Source organism: Hetaerina americana, unplaced genomic scaffold (genome assembly GCF_022747635.1).
Source record: "Hetaerina americana unplaced genomic scaffold, ioHetAmer1.1.p SCAF_3, whole genome shotgun sequence".
Taxonomy (NCBI): domain Eukaryota; kingdom Metazoa; phylum Arthropoda; class Insecta; order Odonata; family Calopterygidae; genus Hetaerina; species Hetaerina americana.
In genome coordinates, this window is record NW_027286874.1 from 12,660,272 (window position 1) to 12,681,634 (window position 21,363).

The 21,363-nt window shown below is 36.1% G+C and overlaps 1 protein-coding gene across 1 annotated transcript; it reads right to left on the minus strand.

Moving 5' to 3' along the window:
- Window positions 1-3,559: 3,559 nt before the first annotated feature.
- On the minus strand, window positions 3,560-20,509 carry Uba5 (Ubiquitin-like activating enzyme 5). The gene is made up of 7 exons (XM_071587595.1): window positions 20,280-20,509; window positions 20,059-20,194; window positions 16,404-16,600; window positions 12,913-13,099; window positions 12,144-12,271; window positions 7,199-7,428; window positions 3,560-3,847 (listed from the first exon to the last, which is right to left on the minus strand). The coding sequence occupies exons 1-7, from the start codon at window positions 20,435-20,437 to the stop codon at window positions 3,666-3,668; spliced, it is 1,218 nt and encodes a 405-aa protein (XP_071443696.1). The 5' UTR covers window positions 20,438-20,509; the 3' UTR covers window positions 3,560-3,665.
- Between the last annotated feature and the right edge of the window lie 854 nt (window positions 20,510-21,363).

Consider the following 21,363-nt stretch of genomic DNA (forward strand, 5'->3'; position numbering starts at 1 on the left):
AATGTGTGATTTATTTCACCAACTTCTTTTCTTCTTTGTTCTTAGCGAACATCCTCGAAATGAGCACAAAAATTTAAAAAAGTTATATTTACCATGCATGTTATAGGCCCACACTGCAGTTATTTTTGTATCAAAGAATTTAAAGGTATTTTATGGGTAAGTTGAATTTGTTTTAAGAGAATTATTATTTAAGTTTGTTGTTAAGTGAATTCTTTTGTTATACATGTATGCTGTTTGTTGTTATTTGTTTGCTTTATATTTAAAAAAAGTGTCATTAAAACTTTTGATTTGGTCATCTATTTGCATTAATTAGCAAATCATAATTGTAAAATATTCTCAAAGCCCTTAAGGGTCATCCTATCACAGTCAACAATTAATCATACAGACGAAATAAGAGAGAATGGTCATTAAGAGTTGCCCATACTCCCTAAATTATTTCCTGGGACATGTACTCTCTCTTATTTTGTAATATCTCCGATCCAATTGCTTAGTCCCAAAATCTTTTCATTTTATCATGTGCTAATTTTTTATTGGGCTGTAAAAATCTTCAATCATATATTTGGTTTTGTAGCAATATCATAATCATCCATGGAAAGAGTGAAATAATCACTTCATTTGTCAGTAGTTAATGATGAACATTATTTTGTTTATATTTTTATCAGGTATTACATTTGTTGTCATGCTGATGATTGTGTCATAATTTCCCTCAATTAAGTCGGCAACCTTGGGTACAATACATACCCATTTTACAACAGGGCAAAATGGCATTGGAATGGTTTTTAAAAAGTTAATGCGCCAATTGACTCTACCAATGTACAGCATAGCCTTAAATATGTTCTCCAAGAACAAATTTTTTGCAAGTGCTCACTTGAGCCTTACGTTCGAATTGCTTATATGAATAGGTAATTATCAGATCTGTTTTGAATGCATGAAATTTCCATTGGTTACTTAAGCCTGGTTCACTCTGTGAATATTTTGCCGATGGTTACCCGGCCAGATATCTTGCTTACCACTCATGGCTGGGGCTTGCTTTGTCGATGGTGCCATTTCATACTAGGCTAGAGAAGGCAACTCAAAAAAAGAGATAGAATACTACTGTCTAGATGGTGTTCTGCAGATGACTTTAGAGCACCATAAGGGTAAAAAATGAGTTGTTAAGACCTGTTTCTAAAAATTAAAAAGAACTACAAAGAAGGGAAGTCAAGATATAGGCTGTAATACAGGTTGTTCGAAAAAAGCATTTAGCTGTTGTGATGACTTTGGAAGCACCATGAGAGAATCTTATTTTATCCCAAGCAGCACTTGCAGCTGCATTTTTGTGCCTAACTATTAGTAAATATATTTGAGGGGGTCTCATTTTCTACAGGATTGCAAAAAACAGTTGAAATTAGCACCCTATGCTTTAACAAGCAATTAACGTTATTGTATCAGCTCTTGAGTACACATTTTAATGTCCATTGTTTTTAATGTCCATCTGAGTGGTCTCATTTTCTACAGAATTGTCTTATTTTCTACATAATTGCAAAAAACAGTTGAAATTAGCACCCTATGCTTTAAAAATTTAATTAAAGTTATTGTATCAGCTTTTGAGTGCACATTTTAATGTCCATTGAGTTCATCTGAGTGGGAAGATGTGTCAGAAGACTTTTTACTCTTCGTCTAATCCACATGCATTCCTGATTAAGTGGTGCAATGTATTGCATATATGAGTGTCGCTACGAAAGTTTTGAGATTCACAAAAACTAAGAAACTTGGAATAATTTTGATATAACTATATTTTCTCAAAATTCTCGCCACGACATTCTATACTTTTCCTTCTTGTATACCACTTCTCAAAACAGTGTTTCCACTCATTTTCCTTGAGTGCTGAAAGTTCACTTTTGTAGGCTTCAACAGCTTCTTCAGGGCTGGAGAACCCCATTCCACCCATGTGATTTTGACTTTGGGGAACCGGAAATAATCACATGGGGTCAGGACGGTAAGGTGGGTAAGTCATTAGTTTAACCCCTGTGGACTAAAGATCTGCATGATAAGGTTGGCTGTGTGCGCAGACCCATTGCCACGGGGCAGGACCATTCTCCACAGACCTGTCTTCAGCCACCATTCTTGAAGCTTCCCAAAAACTTAGACATTGTTGTAAACAGTGTTGTGTCTGCAAATAGCACGAACAGTTCTTTGTTCTTCCACAAAAACAGTTGCTACAAGATTGCTTTTGGAGAAGAAAGTTGCAAGCATTTTCTTTCCGACGCTTCAAGGCAGCTTTTTGTTGGTGGATGTACATCAGGAAAAATCCATACAGTTGACTGGCGCTTATTTTCAGGATCAAACATAAATTCCCATTCCTTCAACAGTAACTATGTCAGAAGCATGCCTAGATGTGCCCCTGTCAAATCTTTCCAGAATTTATTTGCACCATTCAACACATGTTCTTTTGTGCCTCAGTCAAAGTGTGAGGCACCCATTAAGATGAAACTTCCCTAACTCAAATTTTTTCATGCAGGATTTTGGAAACTGCTGCCGATGCAATCTCTAGTGATGCTTCAATATCCTTAAGTGTCACACAGTTGTTTTTGTGACCACTAAGTGACAGCAATAAGCTGAGCAAGTTGCAACTTTCACGGGTTACTTGGGAAGGACACCACTGTCAACCTGCTTTCTTGGAAAGGCAATTATAGACTGCAACGTAGTCCATCTAAAAACTTTCGCAGTGCCTTTTGTAAACATGTTCACAAGATAATTTAATCAAAGCCTTGCCCCTTATCAACAGATTTACTTCCACTCATATTTCAATACTATCTCAAAAGTCAAAAGATGCATGTACAGGGGAAGTGGGAGTTACAGCTGAAATTGGGTAATTATGCAGAAAGACTGGGACTATGAAAGCTTTGAAACCAACTTCAAAAATATCATTTAGGATGAATACCAAGAAACTGTGGGGATGCCACAACAGTAACTGTTAACAGAGTCATCTGCTACATGTGCATTACAATGCAACAATTTAAGTGTGTAATGATCATTCACCTTGACAGGGATTTCTTATCATTTAGGATGCTTCTGATACTAGTGTGTTCCATCTGATGCTGTCTAAAAACTAAAACCATGCTGTGGTTAGCAAAATGCAGAATGGTGCTACAAAGAACCATTTCCGAACCTACATATCATTGATCCAAGAAGTTGCAGACTGGTGTATTCAATGGCTGAAAATATATAATTATGTCTTAAAGTAATCCCTTAACTTCACTCGAGTAAGACTGTATTTATATTTACATCAATTGTTTTCCTGCAGTTGAGATCATAAAACCTTTGTTTGGATGTATGATTACATTTAAGTGTCCACCTCATTTTGTATGCATTTATATTTCACAAGCTGGAAATCATTCGTGTAATTGCGTGGCAGCTTGAGCTAATTATTTTTAATCTTTTATAAGAGCCCTCAGTCACTACCCTGGAAATACATTGGCAGATCTCAAAATCCCCAAGGATTCCTATGCTTAAAAAATAGCAGTGATAATTATGCCAGTGACATATATGTCACTGGCATATATATGTGTCTGACATATATGTCACCTGAAAGAGTTTTATTTTGGCCATATTCATAAAATAGTGGAATAAAATTTACATTTAGTCAATAGAAGAGCTGCTTTTTTCAAATATAAAACACCACTTCAGAGAGAGCCAAGCTGTTTGGCTAAATCTTCTAGGCTTATATCAGCAACTGAGGGCACCTCGTCAACATTATCTCCTGTTTGGGATGATACTGGAGCTGCATATGCCCTCTTTAGTCCCTCTGCTAATTCTTCATCCGCTGTGTCTTCTATTTTTTCATCTTCTCCAAGAAGGCATATACCTTAAAAGTCAAAAATACAAAATTACAAATGGGTACAGTAATATACTTCACACTTTCAGGCTTCACTTCGTAGAATTACTTGATGCCCATATTAAATGAGTTTGTAATTTTCCTCTGACTTTACTGTACCTTTGCACAGACAAGGCTGCGGTAAGGTACAGTAAAATAATTGTGTAACTAATTTCTCATAAGAACATCAGTTTCCTAAATTATTGTATTACAAGCTTTAAGAGGAATAGGATAGCTGTTAATTCTCATCATCACCAGTATTTCAATCGTAGGATTGGTTTACTGCAGCTCTCCATTCTACTCTATTTAATGTCAATGCCCTCAATCCCTGATACCTTCTGTTTTATGTCCTTCTTAATTTGTCCTATGTACTTGTCTCATGGCCTTCCTCATGGAGTCTTCCTGTCTATTTTATTCCTAATCAATCCATTGTGCCTCAATGTGTGTCCAATCCATCTATTTCTTCCTTGCCTTAGAGTTCTCCATAGGGTCCTATCCTCTCCTGCTCTTCTATATACTTCCCTTGTTGCTTACTAAGTGTGTCCGTTTAATCTTCAGAATTCTCCACCAGCACCATGTTTCAAAGGCTTTTATTCTTCGCTGGTCCACTTTTACAAGTGGACCAGCAAACCTTTTCCGGAACCATACAGTGCCACGCTCCACACGAAAGTTTTGACGAATTCCTTCCTTGTTTCCAGCCTTAGGTTCTTTGAACATGGTAATTGCCTCTTCTTCATGAATGCGTTCTTAGCTTGGGCTATTCTTCGCTTCTTGTTGGTCGAACTTCTTCCATCCCATGTCATGCTGCTACCCAGATAGATGAAGGATTCCACTTTCTCTAGTTGCACCCCTCGAATGGTGATATCTGCATTCAGCTTCTCTCTTCCACACACAAGGATTTTAGTTTTCTTCTTGTTGATGTTCATATTATATTCCCCCAGTACTTGATCCATAGCACTTAGAGTTGCTTGCATGTCCTCTTGCGTTTCCACCACTACTGCGATGTCATCTGCAAACTGAAGCATGTTGATTTCTTCTCCATTTACCTTGACTCCTCTGATACCCAATTGTTGTGTTTTTTTTATTGCCTCTTCCAGGTATACATTGAATATTGCTGGCGAGAGGTCGCATCCTTGTCTTACTTCTTTGTTTATTTTAGCTTCTATTTTTTGTTTGCATTTTTGTAACCTGATTCTTGTAGAGATTATGGATAATTCTTCTGTCACTTTAGTCCAATCCAAGCGCTTCTAGTATCTTGAACATTTTATTCCATTTGACGTTGTCGAAGGCCTACTCCAAGTTCACGAATGCCACATATAATGGCTTATTTACGTGCCTCATTTTTTCCGCCAGAAATCTCAAGCTGAGAATGTCCCCTCTTGCTCCGCGGTTTTTCCTGAATTCAAATTGGTTTTCTGAGAGGTTTCTTTTTATCCTTCCTTCTACGATATTCTTCGGATTCTCCGGATATTATCCAAGTAAGGATTTTTGATGCTTGAGTCACTAGGCTCAATGTTCTGTGTTCTTCACATTTATCTGTTTTCGGTTTCTTTGGTATTGCAATCATTATACTTTCCTCGAGGTCTTTTGGTAGCTTTCTGCTGTTGTAGCTATCTTTGATTAGTCAATATGATTAATTATTATAATATTATATAAGCACCGCACCCTATAGATGAGTAAGACATTCATAATGGGAAATGATTATTTTAAGAAAACAACAAAATTTCATGATTAGTTTAATTTCTTTTTCATCAAACTTTTGTTTAAATTCTTTATAATTGGTTGTACAATATTTAAATAATATTAATTCAAAATTCATGTTTTCAAGGAGAAAAAATAGTAAAGTATTTCAATTTTTAGAAATGTGAGTGTTTTTACTGATTATTTTCCTTCACTGTGATTTATTTTCATGTTTAACTACATGTCAAGGGACAAAAATCATCACATTCTTTTCACAAATTGGCCAATTAACATGAGGGAAATATTATGAGACTTTCTAAATGTAAGGGAAGTTATAAGCATCATTTTTCCTTATACTAGGTCTTTATCTGATTCATTTTAGGTCTCTCTAAAGAAAAAGAATGAGGAATTGAAATTAAGCTAGAGAACATAACAGTTTCAGGTTTAACTTTGTGGAATTCCTTCATTATGAGGGTAAAAAGAAACTAAGCACTTCCACAATAAAGATTTAATATTTCCCGACCCTGGTGTCGATGCTGATGATGATGCGCAGCATCGAAACCATGGTCGTGAAATATTAAATCTTTATTGTGGAAGTGTGAAGTTTCTTTTTACCCTCATAATGAAACTAGAGAGGTTCAGATGAGTAGTTCATCAAAGTAAACATTATTTGATAAGCAGGTGGTCCCTTGGTCACAAATAGTCTCACTTACTACATCCAGTATTTGTGAACACATTCTCAATGGGGTAAATTTTGATTAAATAATTATTTAGGAACTCACTTTATACATAAAAATTCAATTGTGAAAGTGATTTTTTTGGAGCAGCATCTTTAATCTAATTGCTAGTCTCATTGCTTATATGTACAGTAGCTTATGCACACATATTCTCAATTTTTTTCATTTAGATTTTGTATGTGATCACCATCATGGGTATTACTCTATTTTATAGGTATGCCTTTCTTACTAAATACGAAACAATACTCCACTCCAGTAAACATTATTTGATAAGCAGGTGGTCCCTTGGTCACAAATAGTCTCACTTACTACATCCAGTATTTGTGAACACATTCTCAATGGGGTAAATTTTGATTAAATAATTATTTAGGAACTCACTTTATACATAAAAATTCAATTGTGAAAGTGATTTTTTTGGAGCAGCATCTTTAATCTAATTGCTAGTCTCATTGCTTATATGTACAGTAGCTTATGCACACATATTCTCAATTTTTTTCATTTAGATTTTGTATGTGATCACCATCATGGGTATTACTCTATTTTATAGGTATGCCTTTCTTACTAAATACGAAACAATACTCCACCGTATTTGTAATTACATTTGCAATATTGTTAATAGTGCTCAACAAAGTACTGCTCACCACGGATAGATAAAATTTTGAACTAAAGAACTTCTAACAAATTTGGGTATCTTGTCCTTAACACATGGACAGCTGGTGCATTAAAAAATTGATTATTTATAACATATAAATTGATGGAGAGGAAACATTTTCAAAAACAGCATTCAGGTATTTATAAATCCTGGAAATATAAAGTTGGAGTGAAGCCATTGATATTGGTAAAGATGATCATATGGCGAAATAATATATGAAAAGCTAAACTAGATGATTGAAATTAAAAAGTATAAATAATCCATGAACCTCACCCCATTCATTGTCCTCATGTACCACTGTCGTCTTCACGTCTGCATCGCCACTTGCAGCTCCACCCTCTCTTTCCTGGCGCAACTTTTCTGCCTCCGCATATTCAACTTGTTTCTTTTGACAATTATTATCTTCACACCCAGGGTTTGGTTTCATTCTCATTTTGGGAAAATAATCAAGCAATGCACTGTACCCTAGGTAATGTGATACTTCTCCAAAATGGAGAAGGTACCTGTGGAAATTGAAAAGAGTGTGAGAATAATTCATATTTAAACTCAGTCAAACAAAAGAGAAAAAAAATGGCTGCGTTTATGGGAAAACTATTATATGTTAACTGATTTCTATCATCCATCATTTTCATTATCGTCTCTCCAATCCATTCACGGAAACAATTTCTGGGAGTGCTCCACATCATATTGGTAAAGCACCATCAGTTCTCTACCAGAGAATTCTTCTCTCTGATCTGAATAAAATTGCCAGTAAAGGAAAAGAAATGATGGCGTTTTGAGAAAATGTCGAAAACTCCCATAAATATATACATATTCATAAAGGTGGTAAAAATGTTTAAATCCCATTTGAATCATGGATCGCACCTCATGTGACTTCTTCTACCACTTATATTTACGTAGAAAAATAACCAATACTGCTACAACATTTGAAACCCAGTTTTAATCTGGAAGGACTATAACTAATTTATAAATAAATTAATGGCTCCTAAACTAACAAGTGAACCTCTATGCTAGCAAGAAGGAAGTAAAAGAACAAATCCTGTCACGCACTGTAGACAACTTATTTGATCATGATCAAGACTTTATGATTGGCATTGTACAATGCTGGCAAAAACATGCAACACTTTGTGACATTCTGCTGTGATACATTCCACTGCTGGGGGAAGGATTCAACTAAGTACGAGGGTCATCCGGAAAGTAGTACCCGTTCGTGAAATAAAGACACAAAAGTAAATATTAACAAACATAAAAAATTTTATTTGAAAGAGGATACTTTAAACTACTTCTCAACATAATCTCCAAGCAAATTAAGGCATTTGTCATAACGTGTGACAAGTTTCTGTATTCCTGCTGCATAGTCCTTCGCCGCCAGCTCATTGAGATACGCGAGGGACCCATCTTGCACAAATTTTTGCATAATGCAGATGGTGTTTAACAATTTCATGAACAATTGTTCGAGAAACATTGGGAAAATGCTCACAGATGTCATCAATTGTGACGCGCCGATCGTTCCTCACGAATTCGTCAACTGAGCTCACCAGTTGGTCTGTAATGACAGACGGTCTCCCCGAACGCTCATCGTCGTGTGTGTTCCCCCTCCCCATGTTGAAGTTGCGACACCACCGCCGAACAGACGACTCGTCCATTACATTGTCTCCATACACCTCCTTTAATTGGCGATGAATATCACATGGGCGAACGTTTCTTGCATTGAGGAATTTAATCACTGCCCTCACTTCACAACTGGCGGCGTTCTCAATTTTTTTAAACATTGTAAACAATCACAGAAACAACACAGGCAATGCTAGCGTCACGCAACTTGGCTCAGAGAAGGCAGACAAGCCACTGAAGCTATCTGACCTCGTCCAGCGGCTACTCGCGTCGTCAGCACTTCATGCGGCACGAACGGGTACTACTTTCCGGATGACCCTCGTAATATAAGAGGCTGGAAGAAGGATCTCCTAGGGCACATGTGATTCATTTGAGAAATGGTTTAAGGTTTATTTGTCTGCAAATAAGCTTCCTCAGTTCATCCAAATTTCCAGCTACCAAAACTTGGGAGATGATCTTACCACCTAGCATGTTTGGTATTGTTGGAAGAAAACACACTTCGTACAATTTTCTTCGTACATAGTTTTTAACCCACTTCATTATTAAAATTTGTTGTCTCACTTCATTATTCTTTCAATATTGATTCCTACTGGAAAGGGAACCCCATCAGATGGTAACACACCAGGAATATAAACCTAAGAATGATAAACATTTCATAATTACATGCGCAAATTATTCAACATAATGGTAATAAAAGATATAGATGATTTGAGCTATGGCTTACCTAATCTTCACTTGAAATGGAATGATCACAAAATAGGAATATAAAGGGGCGGAGTTACAGGGATTTCAGAATGCATGCTGTTTGGTGCACAGCATATGTCCTTATACTGACATCAAGTAGAGAGTCAAGCAGAAACATGCAATCAGTTAACAAATTAACTGGCAATGTACAAATTATGCACATTTTTAATGTTTGAGGATAAGTGAATGTCATGCGATGACCATTTCTGAGTTGAGATTAATTAAATGTTTGTCCACAAGCCAATTTCCTTTACTCCCCCTTCCCTTATAAGGTGCAATATTTTCTCAGCAAAATATGAGAGAGATATTGCTGTTGAAGGGCTAAATTCAATGCAAAAGAGATCAAAAGTACATATCTAGACTACAAAAGTGTGGATAGATCAATAATATTAATGCCAGTTAATTAAATGTAATTTCATTACGTTATTTAATTTAATTTCAATAAATACCATTGGTTGCTTTTAAATTGTAATTTCTTTTATATTACATGGGTAAAGGCTACAGAAGGGTGATTTTTCATAGGTATTAAGTAGTTACTTATAATTGCTTGCAGGGTACAAAAATAAATACATAAAATAATAAATAAATGACCATGTTTCTGTACCGTACATAACTATGCTGCATATCAAAGTTTTAACGAGCCTTTTCTTATCATCCTTACTCAACGTCCCTGCCATAAACTCCCTCCTCCTTGTAAAAGCTTCTCTGCCTAACGCAATTTTTGTCATGCTTGGACCATTTTGGTCCAAAACACTTCTGAGATACGTGAACTGTTCCACCTGTTCTAGTTTCTGCCCTCCTATTTTGATGTTAACCTTAGCCATTCTCTTTCTGGAAAACTGCATAGCATTTGTTTTGTTTGATTTATTCTCATTCGATATCTATTGTAATGAATTTCCAATTCACTCAGTAATGCTAGCAACCTCTTGGACTACTGGCAAACTGGAGCTGGGTCATCAGCAAACCTAACTGATATTACGAATTCCCCGCTGACTTTCAATCCTATCTCCAGTTCTTCTCATGCCTCTTTTATCATGTCTTCCATTTACATGCATATGCCTTTACAGTAACTGTGAGTGATGTATTATTTCATTAGTCACATAACCTTTTTAATATTCCTTCTTATTTAAAATTAATATTTAGTAATCTCCAATCTGCATAAATCATGCTGCAAATTGCTGTAGTAGGTGTAGTTTTGTTGCAAGTTAAAAAAAGTGTAACAGTGGAATATTAAAACAATGAGGGATAATCAGGCTGGCAGTCCAGGGTGGCCACACCACCCACCCCTTGAGAGGATGTAACCTGTTTGCCTCAGGTTGAACTTGGTCTCTGTATTCATATTCCATCACATCTCTTAAAAAAATTTAAAAATCATTTTCATGTGTAAACATTCAGTCCACTTCAAACTTTTTTTTAACATGAGAATCTAGCACAAACTTTTGGCTCCCTTACATATATTACCTGGGAGGTGCAAATCAAATAATGAGAGAGTTGTTCAATTAAGAGTTGCCCATGATTTTTTATTCATATAATTCATTATGCAAAAATTTAATTTTGCTATATGTAGCTTAATGTCTATTGTTCGTGTGTGACAAGTTTCACTGATTTGACTGAAGTATTCCATCACCAGCAGTTTTTGCAAGTTGAAACATGTTCATTTCTCCTATTGTAACAGTGGAGGTTATATGAGATGAGCAATATACTAAATTGAAATTTTGCTGTAACCCGGAGGAATCATTGGTTCAAACCTATGCAATACTACTACAAGAGGATTATTTTAAAATGTTTAAAGAGCAGAGACAATTAATGTCAAAGAAAGGTGAACCTGAAGCTCTAGTCACTGATATTTCAGAAGTTAAAATTAACACTAGTGCTGCCATTTAGAGAGAAGATCAACATATAACATTAAGATGGCTAAATCAGAAATATTGAAAATTTTATTGGATGTCACCAAAATTTCAAAAACAGAATAATTACATGAGACGTGCTTGTGCATACTGGGTTCTTGAAACCCACCATGAAACATAATTATTGAATGAAAATCAATGTGAAGTGTGTTTTTAATTCTCCCTATCTCTCCCTATTCAGGGCTTCATGTGAATTTTTCCTTTTGCTCCTCCGAGATAGAACATAAATATTTGGATAATTAGAAATGTTTGTTGTTAAAAACAGATCATCCTTTAATATAGACCCCTCAAACATTGGCACAAAGAATGCGGTATGCCCACAAGAGTTAGAGATGGCATGGATCCATGATTATACTTTCAAAAATAAAAATTCTGATGAATGAACATCATGCAAAATAATTAGTAATGTATCACAAGGATGCTGTGCAGGTTGCATTCTGAGATTGGTTTCTCTCAGTTAATTTAAAAGATTGTAACTTTTGAGTACTTGGAAGTTGAAATTATGTCTTCTCCAGACCAAATTGGTATTTAGTATGTCTTCTTTCGGTAACTTCATGGAACATTGAAGATAGTAAGATTGCTTCTTGGCCCTTTGTAGCAGGGAATGTCGACATAATAGAAAAATATTGCTGCATAGCTAAAAAAAATTCTGAACATTAAACCCAAATGAGCCACTTATCTTGGTAGACTCCTCCTTTCCTACTCTTCGAGCGCTGGCCCAAGAGGCTCTCCAAATCACCACAGGGTTTTGTATTAAAGCTGACCAGTGCTGCGTTGCCTTTAGTTTGGATAGTAGGTCCTCAACAATGAAGGTCTCTCAGGTATGTGTTAGCATTAAAGGGGTTTTGACTACTCTAATAGCTCAAATCATGCCCTAAAGTGCTTATTTCCTTTAATACCACGAGGAATAAGAAAATGTTAACAGGTAAGCAACAGGTCATTCCACTACCACTTACTTGAGTGCATTTTGTATTAAAAATCCTGCAACAATACCCATTGTCGTAGGTAAACTAGCAGCACACACGCCATCTCGCTTCAATGTTTTCTCATCAATACCAGAAGCAACAACTAGAGGAGGGGCACACTGTAAAAAATATCAAAAGGAAATTTAGTAAGTTGGTACACCTAGTTGAAAAAAACCACAAAGGAAAAAAAAAATTTTCACTGGGAGTATTTAACATCACTATTACTTTCACAAATATTCAATTATTTTGATAATGAGATTGCCTTACCAATAAAAAAAATGTAAATAGCAAAAGACTTCATTTTCACACAATGATAAAAGCATTGATTAAGACAGGGAAAATGACAGAGCAAGTCATAGGTGTTCTAAAAGTTATGGAAAATATGATTAATTAGGAGTACAAAAAATTTTTTGGAGTGCAGGAAGAAGGAGAGAAACACAGCATCAGCCTACCTTCTCTTCAAGAACATTTCCTAAGTTTTTCTCCCACTAGATAAACAATATTTACTACATATTCCAAGAATCTGCGGGTGATGCCGCAACAGTAACTTACTTTAAGTTCTCCACAGATCATCCATTTAAGAGAACAGAAAACCACTGAAAAATAGCCCCCTGGCACTGGAAAAATAGCCCAATCACATGGAATTCAAAGAGTTGTTGACATGAAAAGCTAATGTATCAACTACCTTTCTAATCCCCATATACATAGTTTATCCTTTGAAACTTTAGCTCAAGCCCTTTTACATGTTTTACATACTTACAGCAAAGCAAGCGGTTTCACCAGGGTTAATAAATTGCACATGGCCTGAAACGGCATCCTCCGAAACACCAGACTCAAACCACTCTAGCCCCAGCTCATTGCAGGCAGCATTTACTGAAAGTCGAGCCTCAAAGTTGTCCACACAGCTAAGTAGCAAATCAACTCGTCCACCATTTACTCCTCCAGTTCTATCAGAAACAAGAAGAGATTCAAGATGCTTCAATGCCTGATATATGTATGTACCGGGAAGGATAGAGAGTAAAAAAGACCATGTACTATGTTCAATCACTGCTGTATATTTTATTAGTTGGTTAATGGTAGGATGATAAATGCACAATGTATCAACACAGTAAATATCTAATTTTTAGCAATATGACATGCACAGAAACACGCATGAATGGAGAAAAAGGGGAGCTTCTCTCCCCTTTTTCCGTGTGAAGTCTGAAAATGAACTGCATATTAAATATGCTGGAATACACAGTTTACCCAGGAAACGGGTAAAAATCATATTGGAATCTCTGGCTTCCATTTTGCCAATAATGTATTCTTGAAACCTTTCATGTACTTTCAGGAAAGAATCAGTCAATACCCATGTGAAATTTTACCTGCTCACCATAACAGAAAGTCTAAAAAGAAAATTACACAAAAAAGAGACACACATGTGTGAGCTTCTATAAGATTTTTAGGATATATACACCTGAGTAATGCTGATAATCATCAATACCCTAATAATGATTGGCAAGAATAGTACAGGCTACGGTAAGAAAAAGCATGAAAAATTTTTACCATGGCCACTATACAATATGGCGCCTTTGACAACTCTTCTTGCAGAGCCCGCTCAAAAAAATGAAAAAAATTCTGTGAATAAGTGCAAACTCGGTTAAAAAGGTGTAAAAAGGGCATAAGATGTGATAAGTGTTTTTCATGGATTCACACTAAGTGTGCCCAATTGGAAAGTTATGAAATCTCAGAAGACAGTGATTGGATGTGAACCTGTGCTTGGATGAAGAAAAGTTCGCCAAACATAAGTAGTAGATTGAATCTAAGGACAAAGTTATATCCACTTTAATGAAGGATTTGGCCGCACTTCAGGAAAAAAATAAAAAGTGGGAACTGGAAACAAAGTAATTGGAAAGGGAACTTGCGTTCTACAAAGAAAACAGTTCATCAATTGTTGGTAAGAAGTTAGCTAAATCAACAACAACTGTCCCTTTCAAAACCAAATTTGTTTAGGAAAATACGTTTAGCGAAATAACGTTAAGAGTGGTGAAAATGCAAAAAAAAGTGCCTCTGTTACCCCTTTCATCCGTGCTGAAACAAGCTCTACTTCCCCAAGTGTTTTTCCACCCAGAAAAGTAATTCTAACAGGTGATTCCATTGTAAAACATGACCATATCAAAGGAGTGGAAAAGAAAAGTGTTCTGTGGAATCAAAGCTGAGCAAATGAGTCGAAAGGTGGAAGAAATCGCTCAAAATGTGAAAATCAACGAGACAGATACAGTTTTTCTTCATGTAGGAACAAACAATCTTCGATGCTCAAGATCACCTGATGAAGTAACGGGAGAAATGTATGAGCTTATCAGGTGCAAAAAGAAACATTTCCCAAAATCAGTTATAGTGGTAAACAGTATTTTACGTCAACGAGATTTTGATCTTAGTTATATTCAAAAGGTAAATGATAATCTCAGATGGGCTTGTGGTGCTCTTAAGGCTGTATTCTGTGATGTACACAAACATATAAATGATTGCTGCTTAGCTCACAATGGCCTGCATTTAAATCGCAAAGGGGCATACCAGTAATGTTGCTGATCATTTCTGTATGGAAAAAAACAAAGGTGGTGGTGTAGCATTTTTTGCCAAAACTTGTTTTGAATCAGTAACCAGAGCCTATAAAAATTTAAAAAAATAAAATCGGCGAAGAAAAGGGATTTGAAATAACCTTGTGCTAATGGCCCAAGACAAATGAAACTTATTTTTTTATTGGTCTGTACAGATCTCCAAGTGCACCAGTTGATGATTTCCTCAAAAAAATGGATAAAATACTTGAGAAAGTCATCAAGAAAAACAATAAAATTATCATTCCTGGGGACCTGAATATAGATGTCTCAAAAGATAACAGCTCTACTCAGAAGCTAAAAGAAATACTTCTCTGCTATAGTGTTCAGCTAACTATTTATACCCCAACCAGAGAGTCATCTCACTCAAAAACTGTCATTGACAACATAGCTACAAATTTAGCCGACCATAACTTCAAATCTTTAGTTTTAGAAACTACTATCTCAGACCATCATGCTCAAATTATTGAATTTAACGCTCACACTTTAACAGATAGAAGTAAGAGAAATGCAGATACAGTATACACACGTATATACTCACAGGAAAATATGAATTTATTTAAATGGGAGTTGAAGAGTGTTGACTGGGCAGCAGTACTAAATGCAAATCTTGTTACAAACAAGTTCAAAGAATTTCAATCAATTATTAAGTACTACTGGTATATTTGTTTCCCATTGAAAAAGCTAGCTATAAAAAATAAAAAAATCTGCAAATAAAGGATATAACTGGATAACAAATGAGGTTCTGACTGCTAGAAATAGGCTTAACTACTTAACTAAGGCTAGTAAAGTGGATGTCAGTCTAATACCCTTGTGTGTAAGTGGCATTTATAAGTTAACTTGTAAGGACTGTAGTGCTATTTAAATAGGTCAAATGGGGAGCTCATTAAAAACACGGGCGGAGGAACACAAACACTGTTTCAGAAACTGTGACCTCAAGCAATCACACTTTGCCAAGCATCTATGGGAAGAAAATCATGGGAGTGATTTCAACCTGGAACTCTTACACCAGACGGAAAAAGGAATGAGGATGGACAAGTGGGAAGAGCTGGAAATCAGGAAGAATTTAAAAACGGGTCATTTGGTTAACAATTTATTGTTTGAATACCTCTCCCCAATCCTGAAGTAGCCCTTTCCTTCACAGAAAGACCCAACCCCCCCCCCCTTTCTGTAAACCAACCAATCACCTTTTCACCAATAATGTTACTAATTCTCTTCAATTCTCCACAGTAAATATGAATTCATGAACTATGGCATAAGTTAAAATGTGAAAATAAGTACCACACATGAAATGGATAATCTATGATCTTACATTTTCATCTATTTTTCAGAGTACTCAAACTAGTTTAATGAATTAAAATTGCACTTGCATATAAGCATTCACTCTCTATGCCTTTGACTTAACTTTATTACTTAGGCTAGCCAACATCATTTGATTAGGACATAATGTCATTTTTATGCTAAGCATTCTTATATAGAGGCAAATTTCTAAGTATTACGTCAGCTTAGATCTTGCTTGTGTAGCCAAGTCAATTCCTCGCTTTCTCATGGGCTACATAATTATGCTTTTCAAACATGTTTGATAAGAATAAATGGAAAGATAACAGAATAATACAATCCAGTTTCACAAAACAATAAAAAATAATGGTCATCTCACCTCATAGCTTCAATCAGTTGGTTAAAGCCTTCAAGGGTTGTTATATTTGTAGAATAGGTTGAGATGGAGACATCAGGATTTATATGCAGCAAGGCCTGAGAGGCAGCTTCAACTTTGGCCAGTCCAGCCTGATGAGGCTGATAGAATAAGCGATTCATATTTGCCATTTCCACACGGTCGTAGTCAAAGAGCAGCAACTGAAGGAGATAATATTACATAGTTTATGAAGATAATCTTGAAGAATAAAATAGAACAAACCATTTTTAAAGGCATCAAAATTATATCACCATAATTAGGCAACTTAAAAAAATAATTCAGTCTTAGATAAGTTTTGGAGTAAATGTTACTGGAAGCAGTTATATATACGCATATATTAAAGCATAATAAGCACATATTAAATAAGAGAAACTTTATTTATAAAATAGTAAATCAAGAGGGAAAGGCTATGTGCATGGAATGAAAAGCATATCTTAAGGTGCATCACCATAATCTAAGCAATACCAACAGACTTTATTTCAATTAACTTCTCTTATCCTCTGCCTTTGGACTTACTGAAGAATTTTAAAGTCCAGTTAATTATAACTACCCTAAATTTAAATGGTGCTGCCAATTCAGGCTAACATCAATGGCAATCCAAGGGAGTACGTCTGAATCATTTCTTACACACATTTGGCAACCACCGATACAAATATGGCTTGAGAAAGAGTTATTAAACCCATAATAGTCCAAGATTATGTCATATGTTAAAAGAGAACACCCTGGAAAAAGGTTCTTCATATGACACTACTATTAGATCATAAGACAATGTTCATACAATTATAGATTAGAAAACATATATAAATTATAAAAACTTAAATGGCCTGGCCCAATGACTGTATGAGGAGATAAAAACATTTTAAACAAATTTCCAATGATTTAACCGATATCATGGAGGCAAAAACATAAAATACTAAAAGTATCAAAACGATTAGCGCAGAAATTTAGGAAAATGAGGGCAAATAAATCAAAAGGGCAAGATGGCATTTCAATAGACTTGCTTAAATTGGGTGATAGTGTAGTTTCAAATTATATAAATCATTTATTCAATGCTATCATAAACAATAATGCCCAGCCAAAAGCTTGGAAGAAGGCATATATAACACCGATTTTCAAAGGATAAGATAAGGCAAAACTTGATAATTATACACTGATTAGCTTGATGTCAGTCGTATGCAAGCTATTAGAAAAGATAATAATTGCTGACTATCACCGGGATTTGTGGGAGAGTGAGAATTGGTTGTATGGTCGCCAATATGGTTTCAGAAAAGGGCACTTTTGCAACACTCATCTATTACGGTTCTGCCAAGAAATATCTGACTCTATGGATGCAGGAATAGAAGCGGATACTATAATAGTCGACCTGTCAAAAGCCTTTGACAAAGTTGACCTCGATCGCTTAGTGCTTAAGATGGGCCAATTATCACAACACACAGATGGAAGAGTAATTGCATGGGTCAAAAATTTCATGAAAGGTTGAACCCAAAGGATCAAATTAGAAGTGAGTTCTGAAAAAATGAGGGTAACATCGGGAGTCCCACAAGGTAGCGTAATTGGCCCGCTCTTCTTTTTAATCTATAGAAATGATCTCCAGGAAAAAATTTAATCTCCCATAAGACTTTTTGCAGATGACTGCATTATCTACAGGAAAAACAAGAATAAGAGTGGCCACTAAGTACTGCAAAGGGACGCTAATAAAATAGCTGCTTGGGTTACGAATAATGGGATGGATATCAATGTTAGCAAATGCATAACCATCACCTTTTAGTACCAAGGTAAATTGAACCAATAGGGACTACAAATTCTGGTGACAAGACAAGATGAGGTGGAATGATAGGAAAACGAACGAGGAAATGCTATGTATGGTAGGGGGGTTTTGGAAGAAATCCATGGGAGGTAGGAAAGATGGATGCAAAGTATTTTGATTGGTGATGAGATGTTGAAGACTGCAACACATCAGGGAGAACTTAGGGCAAATGAGGAAAAGAAGGAATAGGATGGGCATGTTGGATGAAATGAACAGAAGACGGAAGCATTTGGAATAGAAGGAGATTATTGCACTGTTGGATATAAGGTTGGATTCCAAGGGATAGGCAAGGGAATTATCATTGTACTGCAGTGTAGTCTGGGTTCATCCAAAACTTGCCTAAACTGATAGAATACCAATAATAATAAGAAAAACACCAGGACTTTAAGCCTTGGCATATCACCAAAATGTTTTTAACCAGCATTCCCTGTTCCTCACCATCCACACCCAAATCAATATAACACATGCTTCCACTACATCATGGTATTAGTTTAATAGTTTGAAGGAAGTGAAAGACTTACATATTGTAAATCTGTAATAGGTACAAATTTATATTTTTAAAAAAGACAATGATACACCATTACGATCAAGTGATTTTCAAATTCTAATAATAACATTTTTCCAAATATTATAGAACAATTGATTAAACATAAATTTACAGTGACTTTATAACAGGTTCTAGCATATTCAACATTGATCTGTAATATTTTATTTTGTGAAAACTGAGTCAAAAAGGCAGGAAAATACTCCGAATGTCTCAAACATTTTTACCAAGGTTTCAATTTTAATAAATTTTATCTCGAATGCCTGAATCTATAATTCCAGAATTAATGCTGGAGAGTCTGGAGTCTGGATAAAGTCTGGAGAATATTGTCGGCTAGTTTGGGGCAGACATGAGGATATTTTGTCAAATTGTTATCGTGGGGGGGCATGGTACTCCATTGGGTAGAGCACTGTGCTTCCAACCAAGGGGCCTAGGCTCAATTCTTAGTGATACCCCTGGACACGCTCAGTTTCAGATAAGCTATCTAATTATCTGCTACCAGATCTGTCTGAGGCAAGCGGCAAAGGAAAATAACATACACATTCTCCTTACCCTGAGGTGGAAATTTCATATACCATTGGTCTTCATAGAAGGTTAGCTCAAACCTAACCTATCGCAGCAGTCTTCAGATTATTGTGGTTCTCATGCATTTCCTGAACAATTAATGCACTCAAGGTTAAACCACACTATTGAAAGTGTAACAAAAGAGGCATAGCAAACAAAGAATTTATGTTACATCAATGAATGACACCAGTACACTTATTAAATATATAAACACCCGGTTTATGGGCATAGCAGTAGTACACAATGCATGTCATCCGGAAATAATTCAGAAGCTATCAGCAATAATCTATCCTCCACAATCACATTATTCATACAACCACTGAGTACTACATATGATAGCTCAATATCTAGGGCTGGAATTCTTCATTAAGGTTGAATGCTAGACTAACCATTTTGGACAAGCGTAAGAAGAAAAGAGCTCTTCTGATACGTTGTTTGCGCATCATATGGATGAGTGCAGCGTAGTAAATAAACTACCATGAAAGTCACCTTCTATGCGCGGATTAACTTAACTGACGTACCCGCCAGTATCTCTCCCAATAGCAGTACGATTATGTTGACTTATGGCAAACAAAAATTGAACGAAAAAATAAAATTGGGAAGGATTGTCAGTTTACATAAAATGCAAGGATAAAAAATATCATTTATTTGAAATAAATTATCTTCAAGCGAGGCTTACGTTCATGAGTAAAAGTCTTTCACACCTTTCCAATCCCACAACGGGTGAGCATCTCAGCTGCAACGCTACCGACACCACCCACCCCAACAATTATGACAGCTAGATTTCGAATTCGCTCATAATTGTTAACTATTCCCATTCGTTTGAGGGCCATGAGGCGGCTGCAAGAGGAAATGCAACATTAGACACATTCGCTGATTTTATGCGAAATATAAGATTTCAAAACAGCAAACGTCTGCATATTACCTGTAGGGATTCGAATCAACAACTTCAGAAGACATTTCCGCAATTTTTTCTCTTTGACTGCTACCATGGCTCTGGCTAACGTTTTTCAGCTTTTCTTCTAATTCATGCACACGCCTTTCGTAGTTTTCGATTTTCTTCATCAGCTCAGTTGAAGACATCTCGCATGCTACAAGTTGTCCATACGATGTGTGCTACCATATGCTTTCTTCAAAACATTCGAAATTTCTGACGTGTCGTGTGACCAATTGCAGCAACTAAAAATTTTGTATATGCAGCGTACGATATATCGAATTCGTAGTAGCCAACCCACCAAATTTCAAAAATATTTAATTCTGTCAAATAATTAAATACAAAACATTTATACAGGAGGGCCAAACTTTTATGCGTTCACTCGGTGGTGAAATCTTTTAGGGGGAAAATGTGAGACGGTGAAAGAATAAAGACCCCAAGACTAATTCCCCAGACTAATGAGTAGACAGAGGGAGAAAAGTTGAGTACCCATATATTTTTTAAAACTATGGATGGAAACGACCACATTACTGATTTCAAGATAATGGAATAAACTATCGGTGAAAATCCACGTATCCATCACACTTGATGAATTTCCGAGGCAATTTTGGGCTACGACACATTTAAAGGTTTATTAAAGAACAATAACACTACTAGGCCATTTGGTGCTATGACATTATAATTAATGGTTTCTGGCGTAACTTTATGGAACCGATTCATTATAAATAAATGAAAGGACTAACTTTGTAGTTCCACACGAAAACGATTTATTCACACGACCCAGGTTTCGAAGTAAAACTTCATCATCAGGTGAGCTCTCTACATTTGCAGCCCTTCTTATATATACAGCCAGGGCGGGGGTGGGGTGGAGATAATCAGGAAGGTTTGGGAGGGGTAAAGTCAGGATTGGTTTGCGTGCCGGAGGGGAGGGCAGTTTGGCGTCCCCTCCGCGATGTTGGTGGAATGTGGAGCGGGAGGGAGAAGTCTACATTGTAGAGCTCTCGTGAGTCAGCGGATTAGAGAGGGTTAGATGAAGGGGAGGGGGGGGTGTCATCGGCCACCGTGAGGATTGGGA